The 22580-nt window shown below is 54.5% G+C and overlaps 1 protein-coding gene across 2 annotated transcripts in view; it reads right to left on the bottom strand.

Annotated features, from left to right (window-relative positions):
- The window catches only part of CAMSAP1 (calmodulin regulated spectrin associated protein 1), a 51886-nt gene that overhangs the window by 18949 nt on the left and 10357 nt on the right, over positions 1 to 22580 (bottom strand). The window contains exons 2-6 of one of the 2 annotated variants that reach the window (XM_053667753.1): positions 13809 to 14071; positions 12622 to 12783; positions 5498 to 5578; positions 4625 to 4657; positions 2112 to 2253 (exon numbers count right to left, since the gene is read on the bottom strand). In XM_053667753.1, coding sequence (XP_053523728.1) covers positions 2112 to 2253; positions 4625 to 4657; positions 5498 to 5578; positions 12622 to 12783; positions 13809 to 14071 — 681 coding nt within the window. The remainder of the gene's footprint in view (positions 1 to 2111; positions 2254 to 4624; positions 4658 to 5497; positions 5579 to 12621; positions 12784 to 13808; positions 14072 to 22580) is intronic. The other variant, XM_037127694.2, reaches the window with a different exon arrangement.

Raw genomic sequence — 22580 nt, 5'->3', positions numbered from 1 at the left:
AGGGGCAGTACTTCTAACAGACCATTTTGTACTAGGCCTATTGAGGCAATCATGCAGGAGGCGTCCCGCTGCTCAGTTCTTGTCTTCTAGGACCTTCCATGGGCTTCCACTCTGTACTGGCAGGGGGCGTGGCCTGTCCTCTTCCAGTATGCTCTGCTCCACACTCTGCTCCCAGGGTCAGGGGTCACCCTCCTACAGAGCCCTGGCCTCCTCTTTGGGGCAGTTCTATGACACAGGCTTCTGGATAGGCTGAGGGCTGAGCAAACACTGGTAAACAACACGGATGTATTTTTCTCCCAAGTTCATTCATCTTGTAGTTCTGGCTCCAGTCGAGTCTCCCGCCTTTCCTCGGCTCAGTCCATCTAACACTTCAAATGCCCCCGACCTGGGAGCCGGCTGGCTGCCCAGGTTGACTGCCTCTGCTCCCTGCCGTGGGTGCTCCTTGTTCAGAGCCCAGAGGGGTCCCAGGCCCTCCTCCTCTGAGGAACCCACTCTTCATCACCCTCCCCACAACCTTCCTTGGGCTCATGTCCTGCATTCTCAGGACATAAACGTCCTCATGTCATGTTTTTGCTAATGCACTGAAATCAGCCTAGTTCATTAACTCAAAAAAATCTTTCTTTTCCAGAACATGCACCGAGGAACAGGCTACCAGTGCCCTCTCCCTGGCACTCAGAGCTGTGTCTCACAGGCCTGGCAGGGAGGGACACCGCCCACTCATCTATTTGCAACTGGCCACCATGCCCAAGCCGTCCCAAGCACAGCTTTGACGGCTGGAACACACCAGTGAGCGGCAGACAGCAACCCTGTCCTTAGGGTGCAGACCAGCTGACCCCAGCATGGCTCCTGAGGTGACCCAAGAGACACAGTCTTTGGTTTCTGAGAATGCACACGTCAGAGGGCTGGGAGGAGAGGCTGCACCCCCGGACCCTGGTTCCCAGCTGCACAGCTGCATTGTGGGAAGCTGTCGAGCACTGCTCGGCTGAGGCTTCTGCTGTGGCCTTAACCGCATCCACGCCGGTAACCCCCACCCCCAGCCCAAGTGCCCAAGCACCTGACAAGCTCCCTAGTCCTTTCCTGGATGACAGAGGCGCTTTCCCCAGTCCCTTCCAGGGTCCTGCTCACACCCCCACCCACCCACGGCCCCCCAAGGCCAGATAAGCATGACAGGCCCAAAAGGCCCAGGGCGGCCAGGTGCCAATTCAGAGTTTTTCACTCTAAGACCCTCTCCTGGTAACCTGACTCTCCCTTTCTCTCAAGTTCAACTATGTATTTTAAAAATGATTTTGTGTAGCTCAGTGGATTGAGCGCGGGCCTGCGAACCAGACAATCGAGGTTCGATTCCCAGTCAGGGCACATGCCTGGGTTGAGGGCTGGTTCCCTGCAGGTCAGTTCCCAGCAGGGGAAGCGCTAGAGTCAACCATACATTGATGTTTCTCTCCCTCTCTCCTTCCCATCCCCTCTAAAAGATAAATAAATAAATAAATAAAATGCACATTAAAAAAACGATTTTGTCTATAGACCACACTACCCAGCACTTTCGTACTTGAAGCAGGAGCAGAACTGTCACCAGCTCAACCCCCAGCACTAGAATCTAACACGAACACATCATGCGTGGGGTTGTGTTCTGGCCATTCTCTCAGCCTTGCACTTCCTGCCTCAAAGAGAAGAGTGCTTAGCAAACCCGCTGGGATTCCTGTCCCCGTGGCCCACCCCATGGCACCGTTCACAGCGTCAACTCGCTCTCCCTTCCCCTGTCGGGCTGGGGGCACCCTGCAGGGACACCTGGCATCACTGACAAGCATGAGGGTCACTCATCACGGCCTGAGGACAGATGCAAGCTTTACCTGTTCTCCACCCCACACCCGGGGCCACCTGTTTCAAACCCCTGTGGCAGGGCTGACAAAACCAGGCCGTGCTTGAGACCAAAGTGAAGTCACAAGGACTACACTCACAGCCCTGTGCTGTCACCATCTGGTGTGAACATCACACCTGACTGGGCTGCGTGCACACCGCCCCTGCTGGCACTAGGGACTGGGAGGTGTGATGCTCTGGGCTGTCACACGCGTGGGCCCACAAGCCTCCGGGTGTGCCCGGGGCTCCGCACTCACCGTCCAGCTTCATGTGCCCCGGGCAGTAGTAGTGCACCACAGCCAGGAGCGCGGCCCCATCACTGCCGTCCCGCATCAGGTCCTCCAGCAGTGGGAAGTAGGGTGGCTGCCTCGTGGACAGGTGCTCACGGCGGTAGCGCACCTGTGGTTAACAAAAGGAAGACAGTCTCTACACATGAGGTACCTTCACTACCGCCCACGCCACAGGAGCCTGTTACACCAAGAGGTCACATAACGCCCGCCGGAGAGTGCCAGGCACAAGGCCATCGTGGGAGAATGCTCAGACTGCCTGGGCTACACACTTTACACCTCCACCTGGGGCACAAGTGTCAAGGCCGGGCACTGCGCTCCTTGGCTGCACTGGGTGACAGGAGCCCCTGTTCACAACGGCAGGGCCTCCTGCCCTTGAAGTATCGCAGCACAGACCAGGGTAGGCAGCAGACGCGGCCGCTCTGCCCCGCACTGCATGCCGCACACAGATGAGAGGCAAGTGTGAACATCCTCACGCTTGGAAGCCTCTGAATCACAGTTACTTTTCTCAGGATTAGCAGTGTTCACCTCATTAGGCCATTTTAAAAAATACAAAATGGCACCGGTGTACAGTCTGAGAGCTTTCACATCCTACGTCAATGGGGCAGCAACGAAGCGGCAGCAGACTGAGCCCAGCCATGCGGGGTGCCATGCAGGACAGGTGCTTTGTGGGGTCCACCTCCACACTCAGGGGACCGTGTGCCGAGCTGGGCTGCCCCAGCCCCCCGTCACCCAGGGGCAGGTGAGGCGCACAGACCATGCCACCAAGGGGTGGGGCGTGGGCACCCGCCCCACACGTCCTGCTGTCCAGTTTTCTGCATTAACATTCACCAAACAGCTTTACGACGTGACATGTTCCGCAGCCACACTTCCCCAGAGGAGGGAAACACACCAGACGGACTGGAGGGAGAAACCAGCAGCCTGTCCTGGCGGCACGGAGCACGAGGCTGCCAGAGGCCAACCCAGAGAAGGGGTCTCTCACAATCTGGAATTTCAAGTCGGTATCTCGATAAGCACACAGTGCAGAATCATCAAAATTGATACCGAGTAGTAAAGCTCTGTGACATTCTTTTGAAACGACTGAGGCTTCATTCGCGTCACTAGGTCTGTTTCGCCGCAGACTGTAACTTGCCTCTGGGGCCGCGGCACAGGCTATGACACAGGCAGGTCCCGGCTCCAGCATGCAGACGCTGGGGCATGCGCCAGGCCAGCTCCCACACGGACGGACAGACAGCACACAGGGTGACCGACCACAGCATGCGGTGAAGCAAATGGTTTCTCAACTGAAAATGGATGGAGCAAACTTAAAACCGGGGCAACGCCTGTGGAACCAACTGCCTTCCAGTCAGGTCTGCTAACCCTCTGGGCTGCAGTGGCCAGGGAGACCTCGGAACCTGCTGCCCGGACCAGGCCTCCCCTCACATGTCCCCGTTAGCCTGTCTGCTGGATGCGTGGTCTGAAGGTCACAGTGAACAACTGCTGAAAAGGATGGGAAGGGCGCCTGCCGGCCCTGGTCACACCGTCCAGTCCCTCCTACGCTCATCGGAAACCCACTTCCTACAGCACCACTCAAGTTCTGGCTGGTTCCTCACTAAAGCACGTGACTATGTTAACACTTAGCTTTTTAGCTTTCAGATGTCAAACAACTAGAAGATGTGTGAATGTTCATTAAGGGCTCTGTTCCTGGTTATCACTATGCTCCAAAGACAGCGAAACCATCGGCTACCCAACAGCCCACAGCACTGCTCACCACCAGCTTGTCTCCCGGGGAACGTCTGTGTGACACCACCTGAGGCTAAGCCGCCCAGATGTGGAAAAAAAGGACGAGGCAGAGGACAGAGTCTACAGAGGGAGGAGGGCTCCAGACCCCCCGCAAATGCACACCTTTCCCTCCAGGCTGGGACCACAGAGCCAGCCGCCCCCTGCACTTCCCAGTTACAGGAAGGTGCACCTCTGTTCCTGGGACTCGGGAAACCCCTGCCTGGGAAGGGTGTGAGAGCCAGAGAAGGGCCTTCCACCCAGAATCACCTGTGTCACCAGGCTGTCACACATGGAGACACTGCATGCCACCTTAGGGATGGTCCCTCAGAATGGACAGAATGAAGGGTCACTCAGAATTTGTCCCATCAGTCCTTCTCAGCAAAGAGAACATCCCTGTCCTTACACTCACGTCCACCACAGAGAGTAACTCCGTGTCCACGAGCAGGAATGTAAAACACTAGCTGTGACACTGCCTCGAACACGGGCAGAACCGCACCGTGCGCCATCTGTGAAGTGCAACTCAGAGCTCCAAGTGCCATTAGCTACAAAATGCAGCCATTCAGTCCTGGCCAAGCTACCACTCACACTACACCGAGGACAACCACGACACCAGGAGGACGATCAAACAAAAGAGACAGGTGCAGTGCGAGCGGCTGGGAATGGAAGCAGGCGACGGCACAGGATGGCGTCTGATGGCCGCGGTGCACGCGGAGTCCACTTACGGGCACCAGCTTCCAGTACCACTTGGAGGGAGACTTCTCGGGAAGCAGGGAGGAAGAAGGCAGGAGAGAAGTGTCAGCAGGCCAGGCCCACGTGTGGATGGACATCAGACGCACGTGGATACAGCGTGGACACAAGGAAATCAGTGCCCACGCTCCAAAGTGGCAAGTCGCGGGCACCTCTACGACACTAGCCCCTGCGGGAGTTCAGGCGGCACAACGAAGGGACCGACGCAGGCCGTGCCTCGGGAGAGGTGCAGTCCGCCATCTGTCTCATCCGAGGGCAGGAGGAACAAGAGCAGGCACGCATGTGGTGCCCACGTGTCCCCACAGCCTGGAGGGGACGCTGGCAGACCGCAGACACGGCTGGGCCACATCACACATGCATTCCAGGGACGAGGATTCAGTCACACACGTGCTTGGCAAAGAAACTGATGCGGGGGAAGGACGGACAGCAATGACCGGAATGTACCAGCACTACCTGCACCCCCTCATCAGGTGCACCACGGGGCCTGCCCGAACCCCACAGAGGGTTTTAGGGTACAGCGCCAGCCTCCCAGGCCCTCCCAGGCAGTGTACGGGTGTGCAAGGTGCTGTTGGCAGTAGGCAACCTCCTCACTTGCCGATCTGCAGAAGCCGACTTCCAGAACCCCCATACCTCCCAACACCCCTGGGTTACATACAAGACACCCTGCCAGGGAGAAAGGGTACAGGCTGCGTGCCCACTGCCACCAAGGTGCCACAGAGCCAGCATGCCACGGCACAGGAGACCCGTTCCTGTCTTGTGTGAAAAGAGAGGTGTCGCAAAGGGAAGAGGACACACCGCTCCTGGACTGCGCTCGCCTGGGGCAGTGCCGAGAAGTCCAACAGCCTTACCTTCTGATGGGCTGGGCTCTCCAGCAGCTGCTGTTTCAGCTTCACTTCCTTCTCTGTTATCTCTCTCATTTTAAGATTCACCTAAAGGAGCAGAGAAACACACTGAAAAGGCAGCTTCTTTCCAACAAGGGTGTCTGCATCACGGCCAGGGCCCCGCCCCCTTGTCCTGACCCCGACTCCGAGAGGCAGGGGCACCCAGACAGGGGATGCACATGCAGAAGCCTGGGAGTCCATGTGGCCCACGACTGCTGCGCAGCAGATGCGCCAGCCTCCGAGCACCACACACAGCTGCCACCTCACACCCACGGTGCGCACGCAGCACCGTCCTCCGTCACCATCAACAGAGGCCACTGACGAGGAGGCTGCTGGAGAGCCTGACCCTGGCTCACACGCTCCTGACCCCATAAGAACACTAAATAAACTTGAACCCTAAGTTCACGGCACACTCCTTGAACAGTCAGTATGACTTGGCAGAAATTAAAGTACTCTCTCCCGGAGTCATTAGGTCAAAGGTAAAATCAAAACTGCAAATGACAAACACTGCCATGGAGGAAAGTGCTCACTGATGCTGCCAGGGCGGCGCAGGGTTGGAGCTGGGACCCAAGGAAAAGGCACAGACCAAGTCTGCTGTCATTAAAGAAGAACACAGATGAGAAGGTAGAAAACTGTTTTTAAAAGAAAGAGACAGAGAAGAACCCATATAAATAAAGATGAAAATAACTGACTTAGAAGAGACAGGTAGTCGCAAACCCAGGACATATAATACTAACTGGACCACCCGGGTGTGGGCACACAGCTACTCTCTGCACCACAACTTTGCTGTGTGTTTACATTTCTCACGACGAAATGTGGAAAGGACTTCCTGCTCCGATCTGTGGGGACACCGACACACGTAACTTTGGATGTGGCATCGTGAGGGGTGACAACACTGGTGAGATCCATGCGACTCAGTGGCCAGTGTGTGACGTCTCCCAGTCGGGAGAGCAGAGAGCCAGGAAGGAGGCAAGAGAGAGAAGCAGAGCTCACTGCCCTGGTGTTAGAGTGTACAAAAGAACTACAACAGTACAATGACAAATAATTTAATTTTAAAACGGGCAAAAGAGCTGAACTACAACAGTACAATGACAAATAATTTAATTTTAAAACGGGCAAAAGAGCTGAATAGACATTTCTCAACAAATTTACAAATGGCCAACAAGCACATGGAAAGAGGCTCCCTGTCACTGATCACCAGGGGAACGCAAATCTAAACCACCCTTAGACACCCTTTCACCAGCGTCAGAACGGCTAGAATCAAAAAACGTACGTGTGGCTCAGTGGACTCATCGGCCTGCAAACCAAAGGGTCACCAGTTGGATTCCCAGTCAGGACACACGCCTGAGTTGCAGGTCAGGTCCTCAGTAGAGGGCGTGTGAGAGGCAACCACACACTGATGCTTCTCTCCCTCTCTTTTCCCTCCCTTCCCCTCTCTCTAAAATAAATAAAATCTTAATAAAAAAGAAAAAACAGAAAATCAGTGCTAACAAGGATGTGGAAAACTGGAAGCCTCGGGGATGCTGGTGGGATGGAAAAAGGCACGGCCACAGTGAGAAAGTCTGCCGGGTCTCCGAGAGTCACACACAGAGGATCCATGTGGCCCAGCCATTCTGCCCCGAGGTCTCTAGCCAAGACAAAGGAAAACACACCCAGACCAAATGTGTACCCAAGCGTTCACAGCTGCATTGCTCACAAGAGCCAAGAAGTGCACCCAACCGAAGGGTGCGGCAGTGGGGAATGGGTGAGCGCACAGGACAGAGCAGGAGTCGGCCGTGAAAGTGGGCGCGGCACGACGGAGGCCATGGCACGGAGGAGGCGGAGAGTCCTGGGCCAAGGGAGTCAGACACCAAAGGCCAGCACAGGACGTCATATACGCGAAGTGTCCAGAACAGGCAACCCACAGGGAGGGACAGAAGGCCCGTGGGGTGACCGGGCATGAGCGCTGGTGGTACGCCTTCTTCTGGGACGTGATACAAATGTTTGGAACTACTGGTGACAGCTGTACAACCTGGTGAATATATTAAAATCCACTGAACTGTGCACTTAAAATAGTGAATTTTATAGCACGTGAATTATATGTCAATTTTTTAATTAATTGATAATGGCTTCAAATTCCACACTGCAATTAACCTTTGAGAAACTACCACTTATCAGGCATTGGTACAGAATCAAAAAAAGATGTGCACAGCTGTCTGAAAAGGTGACGAGACACTCCTTCCTCTTCCAACCCACCTGCCCGTCCACACGAAGCCAGCCTGTCTCCCACTTCGATAAGCACCAGACCGCAACAGACCGCCTGTGGCCGCAGGGGACAGCGCCCGGCCGTCTTCCAGGGAGCCAGAGGCATTGCAATACATCACCACTTCTTTGTTTCGGAAGAGTTACTTTTCATTAAAAATACGTTATTTATATTAACATGAAGTGAGTTTACTTTTTTTTAGTGAATTAACAAATATTTTTAAAATTTGTGTTTCATGTCTAATATGGTAAGTATTGATAGATTAATTTTTTTATTCTTTGAGATCCACAGTAAATTTTAAGAGTTTAAAGGATATCTAGAACCATCTAGTTCGCCAAATATTTGGGAACTCGAATCTCCTGGACAACCTGTTGATGAAACAAGAATCTGCAAGTGAAGCACAACAGTTTAAGGAGAGTGATGGCAACCCCAAGGCAAACGTTCAGGTGCAGCAGCTACAGGGGGTTCACAGCTTTACATGTTTATATCAGAAACAAAGAAAAGAACTTCCTACTTTAACAAACTAAAAAGGAGAGCAAATTAAATCCAAACCAAGTGGAAGAGAAAACATAGTAAGACAAAGCCCTGGCCAGGCGCCTCAGTGGCTCAGCTGGTTGGAGCCTTGTCCCGATGCACCAAGGCTGCGCGTTCCATCCCCGGTCAGGGCGCACCCAAGAACAAACCAATGAGTGCGTCAATGAGTGGGACAACACATCGGTGTGTCCCTCTCTCTCCCCGCTTCCTCTTTCTAAAAACAATAAAAAATTAAAAAAAAAAATAGTCCTAAGACAAGAGATATTGAACAGAAAACAGAAGAAATGGATAAAAACCAAAGGCAGAGGCAAGCAGGGACTTCATTGTGAACCACACACGCCCCGCGTTACAGGGTAAGGAAACATGGACTCTGGGCTAGTAAATGGGACAACTTCAACAAAACCAACAGACCCACTGAATGTTACAGGCTCCCAACTGACACAAAATTAAACAAAAAACCTAAGTATCTTACATGTGAACTACAGAAATTCAGTCCATAATAAAAAACCTGTCCACTAAGAAAACTCCAGGCCATCCCTCCACCAAAGATTTAAGGACAAAATAATACTAAGCATACAAACTTCTTCAAAAAATTGAGGAGGGAACACTTCCCAACTCACCAAGACCAGCACAACCCTGACACTCAGACAGGAAATGCACCACAAGAACATCGATCCAACAAGCGCTCGATCTGTAAACACATGTACTTTTAAAAATTCTGCAGCTCACTGAGACAAACGACCTCATTAGAAACTGGGGAAAATCTCTGAACAAACACCTAACAAAAGAATACAGACAGCCTGGCTGGTGTAGCTCAGCGAATTGAGCGCAGGCCTTCGAATCAGACGATCACGGTTCCATTCCCAGTCAGGGCACATGCCTGGGTTGCAGGCCAGTTCACAGCAGGGGACGCACAAGAGGCAACCATACATTGATACTTCTCTCCCTCTCTCCTTCCCTTCCCCTCTAAAGATAAATAAGTAAAATTAAAAAAAAAAAAAAGAATACAGACAAACATCCTTGGTCATTAGGGAAACGCTAACTAAGCCACACGGAGATCCCTCCACCATCCCCCCTGCCCCCAGGACTACAGTCCCCCCAGGACTACAGTGCAGACCAGACGGGACACACTGGCACAGGGAGCCCTGGAACGGCCTTCTCTCACTAGAGGGAGCGTGAAGTGGCTCGACCCCTTCGGAAAGTATTTTGCGGAAAGTGCGAAGTTAAATACGCACCTCCCGTGTGACCTGGCCACACCGCTCCTGAGGAGTCACTCACAGTGGTGAGAACGCACCTGCACACAGACTGACACTGAATGGCCCCGCAGCTTCGTTTCTAACTGTGCAGCTGGGGCACCCTGTCCCCAACAGGGCAGGGACACACACACTGCGGTCTGTGCACACACTGACCCCAGACCTGACTCCATTCCAGACACTGGCTCAGTGACAGAAGCCAGACACAAAAAGGGTGCAAACCAGAAGACTCCACTTTCATCAAAGCGTATAAGGGGCGGCTGCCTGGGCTGGTGGGGCGCTGACTGGGAAGGAGCAGGACGGGGCTTTTTCAGGGGGACAGAAATGCGACCTGGATTGTGAACATCAGACAAATTCCCCTGTTGGAGACTCGAGAAATGGACTCCATTTATGCAAGTAATTGCATGTCAGTGAAGCTGGGTTTGTTGTGTTTTCTTAAAGTCTAAAGCAACTAGGTGTAAATACAAGTGAAAGGAGCCACAGCAAGAGGGCTCATGGTAAAACTCCAGGACTCCCGGGCCAGAGCGCAGGTCAGAGCATTGAGATGGGAATCTAGCAAGGAATGGGAACCCAGCAAGCCCCCCAATCCTGGAGGAGCAACCCCCCACCGCAGTGCCGGTGGGTCCCAGGGAGGGAGAGGCTGCTCAGAAGTGCCACCCGAGAAGGCACAGCTGAAGTCCTTCCAGAGCAGGCTGGAGCATCTCTACTGAGCAGGGCTTGGAGCATCCCGAAGACCCCTCCAGGCACAGGTCCTTGGGGGCAGGTGGGTGACCCAGCAGGGAGGGAGGGGCCCCCAAGTGGTGCTGAAGGCAATACCCAGAGACAGGTGTGCAGGAGGCATCAGCAGCGGACACTCACCTGGGGCGGGACAGCCCCAGAAGTGATGCCACACAGACTCACAGAGACCACCTGACAGGCCTTTGATGCAAGAGCTGCTGCAGGGGAGGAGACCCCCGCCCAGGCCGAGTCATGCATGTACAGGACTAGCCCACACAGACAGCCTCCCTGGTGAGAGCAGGTCAGGACATGTGTGAGAGAGTGAATCTGTCCTCAGGGATCTTGGAAACAGCACTTGTGACCAAGTTTCACGGAGAAGTCAGATCCGTGAAACTGGCATCGAAGAACACGCTGGAGAGAAAACTCGCCACACACACGCCTCGCTGCAGGCACGCCCCAAGATGAGCCCCAGCCTCACTCAACAGGGAGAGACTTTCAGTGCAGAGAACACTCAGCAGAGTGAAACCTTCAGGTGGGAAAACACGAGGCACCAGGAATCCACAGGGGGACCGGGGACGCAGCAGCAGCAAAGACCAGCCAGTCTCATAGGGGAAGACCCTCCAATGCCAAGAAAGTGGGCACGTCTTCACTCCTGGGAGGAGCCCGGAGGGCCAGCAGTGCAGGACACTACCCCAATGTGTGAGAGCACACACCTTACCTCACACCTAAGAATCTGCGCTGGGCGTTAGATCTGACCAGAATGGTCCACGGGACCACGCAACACGGTGGGGACCAGAGGGGCAGGTTACAGAAGCTGAGACAGCACCTCTCCTAACAGCAAGTCAGAAGACGGTGTCCATCAGAGATGGGTTGGTCAGAAAGAGGGCCTTTCCTTAAACGCCAGAACCCTGCAGTAGGAAGGCAGCACAGATGCTGCTGGACGAGGGGAAGGATATCTACGCACCAGCGAAGTACACAGGCAAACGGAGGCAACAACAAGCCAGGAATCACTTATCCAAATGCATCCCTGGCAGGTGGCTCAGCTGGTTAGAGCGCTGTCTGGATGGGCCAGGGCTGGAGGCTGGATGTCTGTCAGGGCACACACAGGAAATCAACCAGGGAATGTGTCAGCAAGTGGAACAAGTCGGCGTCCCCCCACCTTTCCTCTGCCTCTCTCTTAAATCAGTAAAGTAAAAAAAAATTTAAGTATGGCAAATAGATAACACCCTTGATAGATGAGAAACCTGATCAAATTGGGGGAAAAAGGTACATATCTTGCCCCAAAGAACTATGGCCAAAGACAAGCAATTTACCAAAAAAGAAAGGTAACTAGCCAAACACAGACACTTTTTCCACCGCTCCCCTGACCCACCCCACCTCCCCTCTGGCAACCACTAGTGTGCTCTCCGCACCTGTGGGTCTGTCTCTGTTTTATTTACTCATTGGCTGGCCAGGCTGGGGCCCCTGTGGAAACACAAACTGGTCCTGACCACCAGTTTTCACCAAGTTCCACAGGCACTTCCCACACACACATGGTCTCGTGTGAGCCTGGGGCCAGTGGAAGGGGCAATTACCTCTGAGGGATGACCTTACAGCAGTGCCCACTTCCAGGTCCACCGCAGGGCCCAGCGGTCCCCCGGTCCCACTACGAGTCAACCTGTCCATCCACTCGAGCCCCCAAACCTGCATCCAGGTAAGAGACCAAGTATCCATCTAAGCAGTTGCGCTGTGCCCTTGACATAGACCTCAGCTGTCCCAGGGAGGCAGCAAGCACACGTGGCCTGGTGGGGCCTGGTTTTACCTCACCTCATATAGAGTATGTCTGCAAACTGTATCATGAAATAATTTTAAATGTCCTGCAAACAATTTTACAAGAAGCTGCTCAATCTTCTGTTTCCTTTACAAAGAAGACTGAATAACCGAGACTCTGGTAAGGAAATCCTATAAATAATCACAAGCGACTAAAAATAACTATTCTTTACATACATCGTAAAAAAGATTACACTGTAAGCTTCTAAGTATAAAAGGAAAAAAAGCGTTTCAGAAGATGTTTTTCTCTTGGTCAGAGTGCTGTCTGAAATACAGGACTCCTTTAATGCAAATAGGTGCTTAACAAAAAAAGGCATGTATTCATCTGGACCACAAACACGCCAGCATTTTCCATTAAGGGCGCGCCGTGCTCTGTGCACCCCCACCCCTGCCAGGCTCAGGAGGAGTGCTGGCCTGTTCTCCTTTGTTCTGACTACACCAGGCATTTCTGGATGCGGCACGTCAGCTCCACTGGCCCCTGCTCGGGCCTGGGCCTCAGCACAACACATGAGGACCAGCCACACAGGTGCACTCACCTTGTTGACCCAGAACACCATGGCGTCCTCAAGGTCGTACGGAAGCTCTTTTGAGGCACTGAACGTTGAGAAGCGTTTGACGCTGGCTACCACCTTCTCGATGCTGATCATCTCCACAGTGTAGGCCATCATGAGGGCATCCACCATCGCCATGTGGGCACTCTGCAAGCAGAGGCAGCAGTTTGAATCACCGCCTGCCTCCCCCCATGTTCGAGAGACCCTGCTCGGACCCAAACCATGCCCAGCGTTTCCTCTCTTCTCCACAGGAGGAGACAGTACGGCCTTCTCTGCACGTTACCCTCCTCAGGGCCAGCCAGCTCAGTGCCCTGCAGGGTTGGGTGGGCTTTGTCCTCCTGCATCATCTCCCTGACAACCCCGGGGGGCTGGAGGGTCCTTACTTCACGGCTGTGGGTACAGGCACAGAGGGCAGAGAGACGTGTCCAATCACATGACCACCCTGGGTGCCACCTTCCTGCTTCCCCCACCAGAACCGGAGCAACACCTTCCTGACCCACAACACAGCAGTCACAAAGTCCAAGAGTAAAGGACAAAACAAAAACTGCAGGCCCAAAATGCAAGGGAACAGCCTAAATGAGAGCAATGCAGAAGGCACCAAACAGACTTAGACCCTGAATGGTCTGCAAAAGTCCCATCAGTGGTGTGGCTTTCAGAGACAGGTGGGGAGGAGATGCTCTGGGGAGAAAAAGGCAACTATTTATTTTGGCACAAAAATACAAGATACACAGGAAACAAAAGAACAGAATGGGCTCAACAATTACATATCCTAATGTCCGCATGAAGCTCTGCCTCCAAGTGTCTGAGCGTCAGTGGTGCTCAGCACACTCCCCAGGAGACAGCCGGGACCAGGCTGCTCGCCCTTACTTCCCAGAACAGCAGGTGCGCTTCGCCACATCCAGCATAGGAGGCCACCACACATGCAGATCTCAGCCAGCTGCTGGACACTTGTGTGCACCTCATGCTCTTGAAGTTTCAGGAAAACTCTGCCTCGTCCATGCAGCTGAGCTGCAGAGGGACGCTGACGACATGGCAGGCTGGCACACCACACGAGGGCCCGAGGCATAAGAGGCCATCACCCGCCCCCAACAAATACCACGACACACTGGGTAGGGGGTGGGGAGTGAGGGGGCGGGGCAGGGCGGGGCAGGGCGGTGCGTGGGGCCACTCACCATCTTTATGGGTGCGTGGCTGAGGTCAGGGTCCGTCACGGGGGTGTCATCACTCTCCATCACATAAATCCCTTTCCGGGACAGGGCCTGGATGACAGACTGGTGTCCCTGCAAGGCAGCTGCCTGGTCCCCTTTCAGGATGAGGCTGCAGACGCGGCAGTACAACTCGCTGGACAGCAGGAGCTTGATGACAGGCGGCTTGATGTGCTCCTGTTCGTACTGGTCGATGTAGAAGGGGTCCCTGAGGTCCTCAGGGATGTTGTCTGAGCCAAGGAAGAGATGTCCATGTGAACATGACAGCCACATTCAAAACACCCACAAGGACAGAAGGGCCATTAACGACAACAGACAACTAACAGCATATAAAGGCACCCGCTGGCCCCTAATCCCCCATCTTCTCTACTGGCAAACAAGCTATTCACAGCACCTGGGGAACGTGGGCAATACAAGTCACTTAGTGACATTACTGCCATGACCTCAAGGAGCAGCAATCCTGACACGGGACAGCAGGTGTGGGTCCTGAGGAGCAAGTGGGGCCACAGGAAAACCAAGATGCAGTCCGACCTGATCACACCTAGAAGCAGCTCTGGGGAGGGAGCCAAGTGCATCCTCCTCTGATGGCATTGGAGGTGACAATGAGGCCACACGCCAATCTCTGCAGAAGGAAGAGCCAGGCCTGCTGCTACTGTTATGAGGCAGAACAGTGGCAATCGGCCACCATCTATGACCAGGGGGCATTAAACTCCACATGAGCCATGTAACTTAAGTATCACCACAATGCTACCAAATTGAGACTTTTGTCCCTATGTTACAAATAAGGAAATGAGGCACAAAGTAAGCAATGTGTCCAAGGTCACAAGAAGCAGAAACCAACTGTGAACCACAGTGCGATCCACAGCATTCAAACCGCCTCCCCCACAAATGCACCGGCCCCGGGGCATAGCGGGGACACCACTTTCTGTGGTGGGCAGTCTCCCTAACCTTGTCTTTCGCACTGCTGTGCAAGGTGTCAGTCGCTGTCCCCCAAAGTGCAACACTGTAGGCAAATACATTGGGAAGCACCGATTTCAACAGAGTTCAGCTGACCCCTTTCCATGAGGACCTTTAACATGCTCCGCGCCCCGGGGCCTCCCCCACAGATGTGTTCCAGAACAATCTCGCCTCTAGAGGAGTTCAGACAGCCTAGCACAGCAGTGCCCCATTACTGTATTTTCCGCACCCACTAAATCAAAAACATTAAATGAAAATTCCAGAAATAAAGATTCAGAAGCTTTAAATCAAACATGCCGTTCTGCATAGTGTGATGAAAACTAGCGCTGCCCCGCCATCTCCCCGGGGACGCGGATACTTTGTCCAGCATCTCCACGCTGCGTACACTACTTGCCCCTCGGTCACTTAATAGTCACCTCGGTTATCAGATCGACTGTCAGGGTACCTCAGTGCCTGTGTTCAAGTCACCCCGATTTTTACTTCATAATGGCCCCAAAGCACAGGAGCAGCGATGCTGCGGTTCACGGTTCGGACAGGCCACAGAGGACCCAGAGCGCCCCCTTTCCATGAGGAGGCGAGCACAGGACAGGAAGACATCCTGGGGGGGGGGGGGGGGGCGCGTCCACAGCCCTGTCAGTACGGCCCAGTCACAACTGCTCTCCTTTACTGTCAGGCACCGTCGGCCTCCCACCGGGGCCAACTTAAGTCCAGCACAGGTGCGTGCGCAGAGGGAAACACAGGGTGTGTGGCCTCGGCACCTTCTGCGGTTTCCGGCCTCCACTGGGGCACTGGGCACGTGCCCAGCAGGTAAGGGACCACTGTGTCTCCCAGAATACCAGGGGAGGAACCCGGGACACCGACGCTGACACACGCAGCCCACTGCAGACATGCCCAGCGTGCCCACGGCCCTCACCCCACCCCGAGGCCAAGGAAAGGGTGCCCTGATCTTCTCCGCACCCTCACTCTCTTCACGGGGCCACATTCGAGAGCCCTCCAATGAGGGGCGACCTCCCCATTTTCCAGAGCTTCGCTCTGGCTTTCTTATTGCTGCAGCAGCACAAACATCCATGCCGCGCCCTCGTGAAGCACCCCGCAGCCTTGCCAGGCTGCAGGACACACCCTGGCTTAGTGGGCACATATGGGGCCCAGCTGGAAACCGTCAGGACTTCTGACACGGAGCAGGGTACTCCAACAGTACAGAGGGCCTGAGACAAAGCCCGGTGCACAGAGACCCCTTTTCCTTCAGTGTGTGAGCGGGAACAGATGGCAGCCTCAGAGGACACAGGACCTGGCTCTGGACAGGATGGGAGTCAGGAGAACACAACGAGCCAGGAAGTCCCGCAACCTTGTTGCACTGTCAGAATGTCATGCCAGACACTGGGGGGAAGGATGCAACAAGGGTCAGCCAGGCTCCCGAGCCAGAGTCAGGACCTATCTCTCCCCATCCTCCTGCTCATCCCCCTCACTGCCTGCCCCCCCTCTGGCTCCTCTGCTGGCTCTCCCTAATTTCTTCAAGTACTGGAAGGGGTACTTCCTGCCTCACTGTCCTGACCCCAGCTGCTCCCCTGAGCTCCTTCGCCCCTCTGCCTCCTGGAGGGCTGGTGGCCCTGGAGCCTGATCTGCCTCTCAGTGAACTCCAAAGCCTCCCAAGCCTGTGCTCCTCTCCTGTGCTCAGGTTATTAAGGTCAGCTGCTCAGACAAAAAGTGTCCGCATCATTCACTCTTCTCTTCCTGCCAACCCACTGGCAACTCCAGCAGACTTCCCCTTTGAAGCGTCCAGAAAATGACAGCTTCCCTCCAAGCCACAGTCACCTGCATGCCACCACCTCCCCTAGTCCAAGTCCCCTCCTCTGAGTTGGACAACTAATGGGCTCCCCTCAGGAGGGCGGAGACCCGCAAGACCACAAGACAAAGCTCCCTGCACTGCGAGTCACGGCTCTAGAGGAGGGGACGGCCACAAGCACGAGTGGAGGGCCAGTCCCAGCAAGGACAGGAGTGCACGACACAGGTGCAAGAAGACACAGGCCACCTGAGCATGGACCTGAGAAGGTTGCAGAGAACAGCAGCCATGGCTCTAAAACAGGTTTCTCTTCAACAGTCAACTGAGACGAAATGTTTTCTGCATGGCGGCCCCTTTATTGGAACTTTCAAATACATCAACATATGTGAATTAATATAGACAACTTTAAACTATTCTGAACATAAACATGTGAATATGAATCATATAAATGACACATATCACTTTCAGAACTGGGACACAAGGGTCAGCCCTGGCCAACGTGGCTCGGTCGATTGGACCACCGTCCACAACCTGAAAGGCTGCGGGTCTGATTCCCAGTCAGGGCTGGGATGAAAGGCAACCAATCGACGTTTCTCTCTTCCACTGATATTTCTCCCACCCGCCTCTCTCTAAAATCAATAAACATGTCCTCGGATGAGAGAGAGAGAAAGAAAGAGATGGGAGGGTAGGGGAAAATGATGCGCCCACCGCAGCGGCGCAGATGAGCCACTGACCCAGCACTAAGGGATGGGGAAGAAAGCAGGCAAAGGACTTGAGGACGACCCCTGTGAGAGACTCCCAAGGGACAGCACAGCTCAGGGTCGCACAGAGCAACGACTGGGCCTGTCACTCACTGACCGGTCCAGAGGCCAAGGCAGGATAAGGTGCTCCGAGGACCCTACCAAGAGATGGGACCAGCCCAGGGGGTCAGGGGTCGGAGAAGCTGGAAGACCATGACAGATGTCCCAGGACACAAGGGTGGAGGTCAAGGCTATAAACCCAGGAGGAGCCCCAACTCCCTGGCTGTGACGGCAGGAAGGGAAGAAAGAAGGACACAGAAGGAGCAGGTAAGTGTGTGGCAGTGGCTACAAGCTGAGGGAGCTCCTGTCAGACACCTCCTGGAAAGCAGGAGGCTGCGCAAGAGGCTCTGCCGCACCCTAGAGCAGGACTGCCTGAAAGGACAGGGGCCCCAAAACAGATGGAGACACTGTCTAAGGCAAGACAGTCCAAGGGACAGTAGTTTGCAGTGACACCAGTCTGTCATTCTCCAAAAAATCAACAGGCGAGCAAACAACACTGACTGGGGCACTGGAGGTCTCGGTAGCAACACAGGGGGCCTGCAGGAGGGCAGGATGCAGGAGCAGGGGGTTCCAACCACAGAAGGAAATGGAAAAGGACAGCAGCTGGCCAGGGAACAGGGCGTTGGGGCGCAAGGTCTCTAGAGGGCAAGGCAGGGCAGTGCGTGGGCTCGGAGCAGGACCTATGCACGCAGGCTATGTGGGACTGCTGCCCCCCTCAGGCCCTGGGAACCACAGCCCCACGTGGGAAGGCCGGGCACGGAGAGGGCCCTCCTGGGGCTAGAGGAGGGCTACATGAAGGCAGGTGTGAGGTTGTGGAGCTGACACGGGGCCTGGAGCTCAGCGACACTGCTGGCTGCCGCGCTCGCCAGCAGTGCTGCCCATGAGATGACAAAGACATGACAAGGAAGCACTCTGCCTGGTGCCGTCCATCCCACCCAGGCCACATCACGGCACCCAGGGCGGGGCAAGGACCCAGCAGGTGCTGCCATGATGGCCCCCCACCCGAGGCCTGAGACTGTAACCAGCTCCAACTCAGTCCGAGGGACGAAGCTGTGCAGCAGCAATAACATGGTGGGACAGCGCCTGTCAATCACCTGGGACTGTCCATCCTGCCCAGACCAGCTGTCCGAATGTCTTGCGGGGGCCTCCTAGTAGAGAATCTGCACTACAGAGACTCCTAAGGTGGCTTGTTTCCCTAAGAAGCACAAAAATAATTATAACACAAGGGATCTTCTAATCCTGGACCTGAACCCTGTCCTGGGGGTGCCAGGCAGAAGAAAGATGGGACAGGTGGCAGAGCCCACTGCCCTTCCCTCTACACCAGGCTGGTACCAGTGACAAAACCAGATCCCAGGAGTGGCCGGGAGGAGGCGCCCTGGGCTCTCTGAGTGGGGGCAGGAAGCACACAGGCTGGGTTTCCAGCCAGAAGACCAAGAAGGGAGAGTCCTGGGCACTCCTGGGGGTGGCGTGTCATGGAGAAGAGAGGCTGGATAAGGGGTCCTAAGTCTGCATACACTGTACTGGATGGCCCGTGTGACCCACGTGTGACACTAGCTGGCATCAGCACAGCAACAACTCTGAGAACTAAACCAGGACGCAGGTCTCACACTGGTGTCCTGTGGACAGACGAAAATGGCCCATGCAGCTCTGAGGACTAAACCAACCCTGAAACAGGGACACTGAACGTGAGTCATCAGGACATACGGTCTCAACTAACAGAGGCTTCCACGTAAGAGTCAGAACGTCCAAGACACAATGCAACTTTACTCAACAAAGGAAACCTACAACCACCAGGGGAAAGGTGACCCACAGACCCCAGCCCCAGGAGGGCCCGAGAGTCAGGATTCACTTACAAAGATGGTGGCAGTCTTCACAACCATGCTCGGAGACAGAAAAGGAAAAGCAAATTTTTTTTATCCTCACCTGAGGACAAGCACACTGACTTTAGAGAGAGGGAGAGACAGACAAACACTGATCAGCCTGTCTCCCGTATGCACCCTGACCAGGGACCAACCTCACAACCTTCCACTTCCAGGACAACACTCCCGCCAAGTGAGCCACACCTGCCAGGGCAGCAATGGCAAGATTTTTAAACAAACAAAAAAACTACTTGACTTGGGATGGTGAGCACACAATATTCAGATGACAAAGAACTGTACACCTGAAATCCCTAACTTTATTAATCAATGCCAACCCAGTAAATTCAATAGAACAGGTTTTTAAAAGGTTGAAATTAAAATTTAAAAAATGACTGAAACCCTGATCTAAAACCCTGAGAAACCCAGAGGAAAGAGAAGCCCCAGGACAGAGGGAGACCTGGGACAGACCAGGAGGGGGCCCATGAGGGGCACGCCGGCAGGGTGCCCAGGGGCCCAGTGTGTATTTCCCTGGGCCCCTCACCACTGAGGCAGACCTGCAGCAGGGCTGGGCCGCTGCAGTCAGGTGGCAAAATCACAACGCCATGAAACCCGACTAGGTTGGGCAGCAGACCGATCAACCCTCAACACACCCCCACCTGCATTACGAGGCCCCAAGTACAACTCAGGGACCAGCTGTTACCAAGGACAGTGCCTTGGGACAGACTTCCCCAGGAGCAAGACGGCTTAGAGGGAAGGTGAGGAACCGGAACAGCTGAGCACAGACCCTGAGGCCAGCTCTCTCCAGCTGAGGACAGACTGCCCTCACTCACACCTCAAAGACTGTAGGAAGGCACCCACTCCAGTCCTTCTCCCCAGATGAGCGTCCCCAAACACCGACACCCCAGGGCTTCCGACACAAGCACCAGGGAGCACAGCCAGTGTGAACTGTACCAGGCAAGGCAGGTTGATCCAACAGTGGAACGGAGCAAGCGTTCTTCCAGGGATGGTATGTGCCGCACAACGCACATCAACCCTCCCAACGCAGATGGCTACAGGAGCGGAACAAACATGACACACCTGTGAAGGCTCAGCCAGTAGGCCAAGTCCAGGGGGAAGACCACAGCCCAGAGAGCCCAGCGTCCCAACAGCATTCTCCCTGAGGTGCAGTCTAGCCACACACCCCCGCCCCAACAGCATCTGTCCATCCCAGCGGGCAGTAAGAGGTAAGCAGACACCTCCCAAGTTGTAAAAACAAATCTGGACTCCAGGGCCGGACAGAGAGAGCGGGTGACCCTGGCAGCCTCCGGCTGGGAACCTCAGAGGTTGCACCCTGACAGCAGCCGTAAACCTGACACAGAACAGCCCTCAAAAGCGCTACAGGTGGACTCAGAGCACCCCAGCCCTCGGACTGGAGCAGGGCACCCACTGACTGCTGGTGTCTGGAAGCAGATGGGACTTCTTCCTGGAGGAAGCAACGCCTCAGGCTTCAGATGATGCCCACACTCTTCCAAACACTTTGTATGTTCAGTGCAAATAAGAAATAAGCAGGTGAGCAAAGTGACAAGGCGTCCCGAACAAAAGCCACCATGAGGCAGAAATGAACTCACAGACCTGTGGTACTGCCAGGGCGGGGTCAGTCCCTCCCAGCCCCCCATGCCCCCACTGACCACAACCGAAACTCTGCGAAAGACCAAAAGCTGCTACATGGGGATTCTAAACCTAAACTCAAGCAGGCAACCTGGGGAGAGGCAGAACTTGGAAGAAGCCACCATACTACAGGGTGCCCAAATGGTCCCTCTCCTCTCCTGACCTGGACCCCAGGGCAATCCGACGCAGCACCACAGTGGACACCCAGCCAAAACGCTGAGAGACCTCATCTTTCTGGCCAGAGGACCAAGAACCAGGCCCTGCAGGCTGGGAAGTAGAGGGACCTTGGGTCTTACTGCCCTTTTCTCTGCCAGCCGGCCATGTCACAGAACTGCAGTGACAACGGGCAGCCAAAATGCTAAGAGAGAAACTCACCTACTGCCCAGAGGCACCAGGAGCAGGGCCTAGGTGGTGTGGGGAGCATGAGGAGTGCCTGTCCTTTTCCTGTCTCTGTCTCCACAAGGCCCCGACAGGGGCCCCAGCATGCAGAACTGCAGGGTGGCAGCACCACAGCTAAAACCCAGAGTAGCCCTATCTTCTGCCAGAGGGTAGGGAGGGGGACGAGCCACAAAGCACGAGGGGAACTCAGGCAAGGGGACTCCACTTCGGTGTATGAACGGGAACAACAGCGGGCTCCTCCCGAGCTGTGCGTGTGCAGGACGGACCCAAAGAACCAACCTGACCTGGGAACCCGCCCACAGGCAGCAAAACAGGCTGCGGTCTGAACCCAGCGGGGTCACAGCACCGATCTGCAAAACAAACCACCAGTCACCTAAACGATTTCAGCTGGACCCAGAAAACTGTGCCACAATGTCATTCAAAATGTCCAGGACACAACCCACAATTAACATACAAAGAGCCAGGAAAATGTGACCAATTCTCAGGGGAAAGACAATGGATAGAGGCCAACCCTGAGAGGACCCAGGTGTCAGGCTCATTGAAGACCCTGTAGCTTCCATCGTTACCAGGCTCCAGGAGGTAAAGGTAAGCACTCTTGAACTCAATGGAAAAACAGAAGTTCTTCGCAGAGAAATAAAACCAGTTTAAAAGGAACCAAAATTTCAGAACAAAAACACAGCACCAACAGCAAGTTCAATACTGGGCTCGGAAGATGAAGAGGAGAGAGGAAAGTACCACCTGAAGCCAGGTCACGGGAAGGAGCGGCCTAAGCATGGAGCCCACTGGGGTGGAGCAGTGGGAGGCGGCACGCGGTGTCACCACCGAGACTGGAGCGAAGAGAGCAGCAGAAGAAATAGGGCCACATCTCCCTGCAACTGGTGAGAGCCACCAACTTACAGGCTCCAGAAGCCCAGCAAACCCAACAGCGCCAACCTGAAGAAAGCTGTGCCCACACTTCATGAGCAAACCTCGCAAACCAGGCATGAGTCACAGACCCCTGGGACCACTGGCTGGAAGTACCAGCCACAGATGTTCAGCGACTATGCTTACAACAACAAGAGGAAAAAAAGACAAGTTAAAAAAATTTTGGCACAAAACTCGAAATTATTTTTTAAAAGTAAAGAAGACTGGCCAATTAGAAAAGAACCCAGCAGGAACCCTGGAACAGAAAAGTACAGTGCCGAACCGAACCGCACGGCCGCACTGCGGAACGGGGACGGCTGTGAGGGCTGCATGAGCGCAATTGGAGACCAGGAAGAAAAACGTGGAAGCAGAAGCAGTATTTCAAGACAATGGG

This window comes from Artibeus jamaicensis, unplaced genomic scaffold (genome assembly GCF_021234435.1).
Source record: "Artibeus jamaicensis isolate MK-2021 breed Jamaican fruit bat unplaced genomic scaffold, CSHL_Jam_final contig_471, whole genome shotgun sequence".
NCBI lineage: Eukaryota > Metazoa > Chordata > Mammalia > Chiroptera > Phyllostomidae > Artibeus > Artibeus jamaicensis.
The sequence above is the reverse complement of the archived record's forward strand: the minus strand, read 5'-3'. Positions and strand labels throughout refer to the sequence as shown.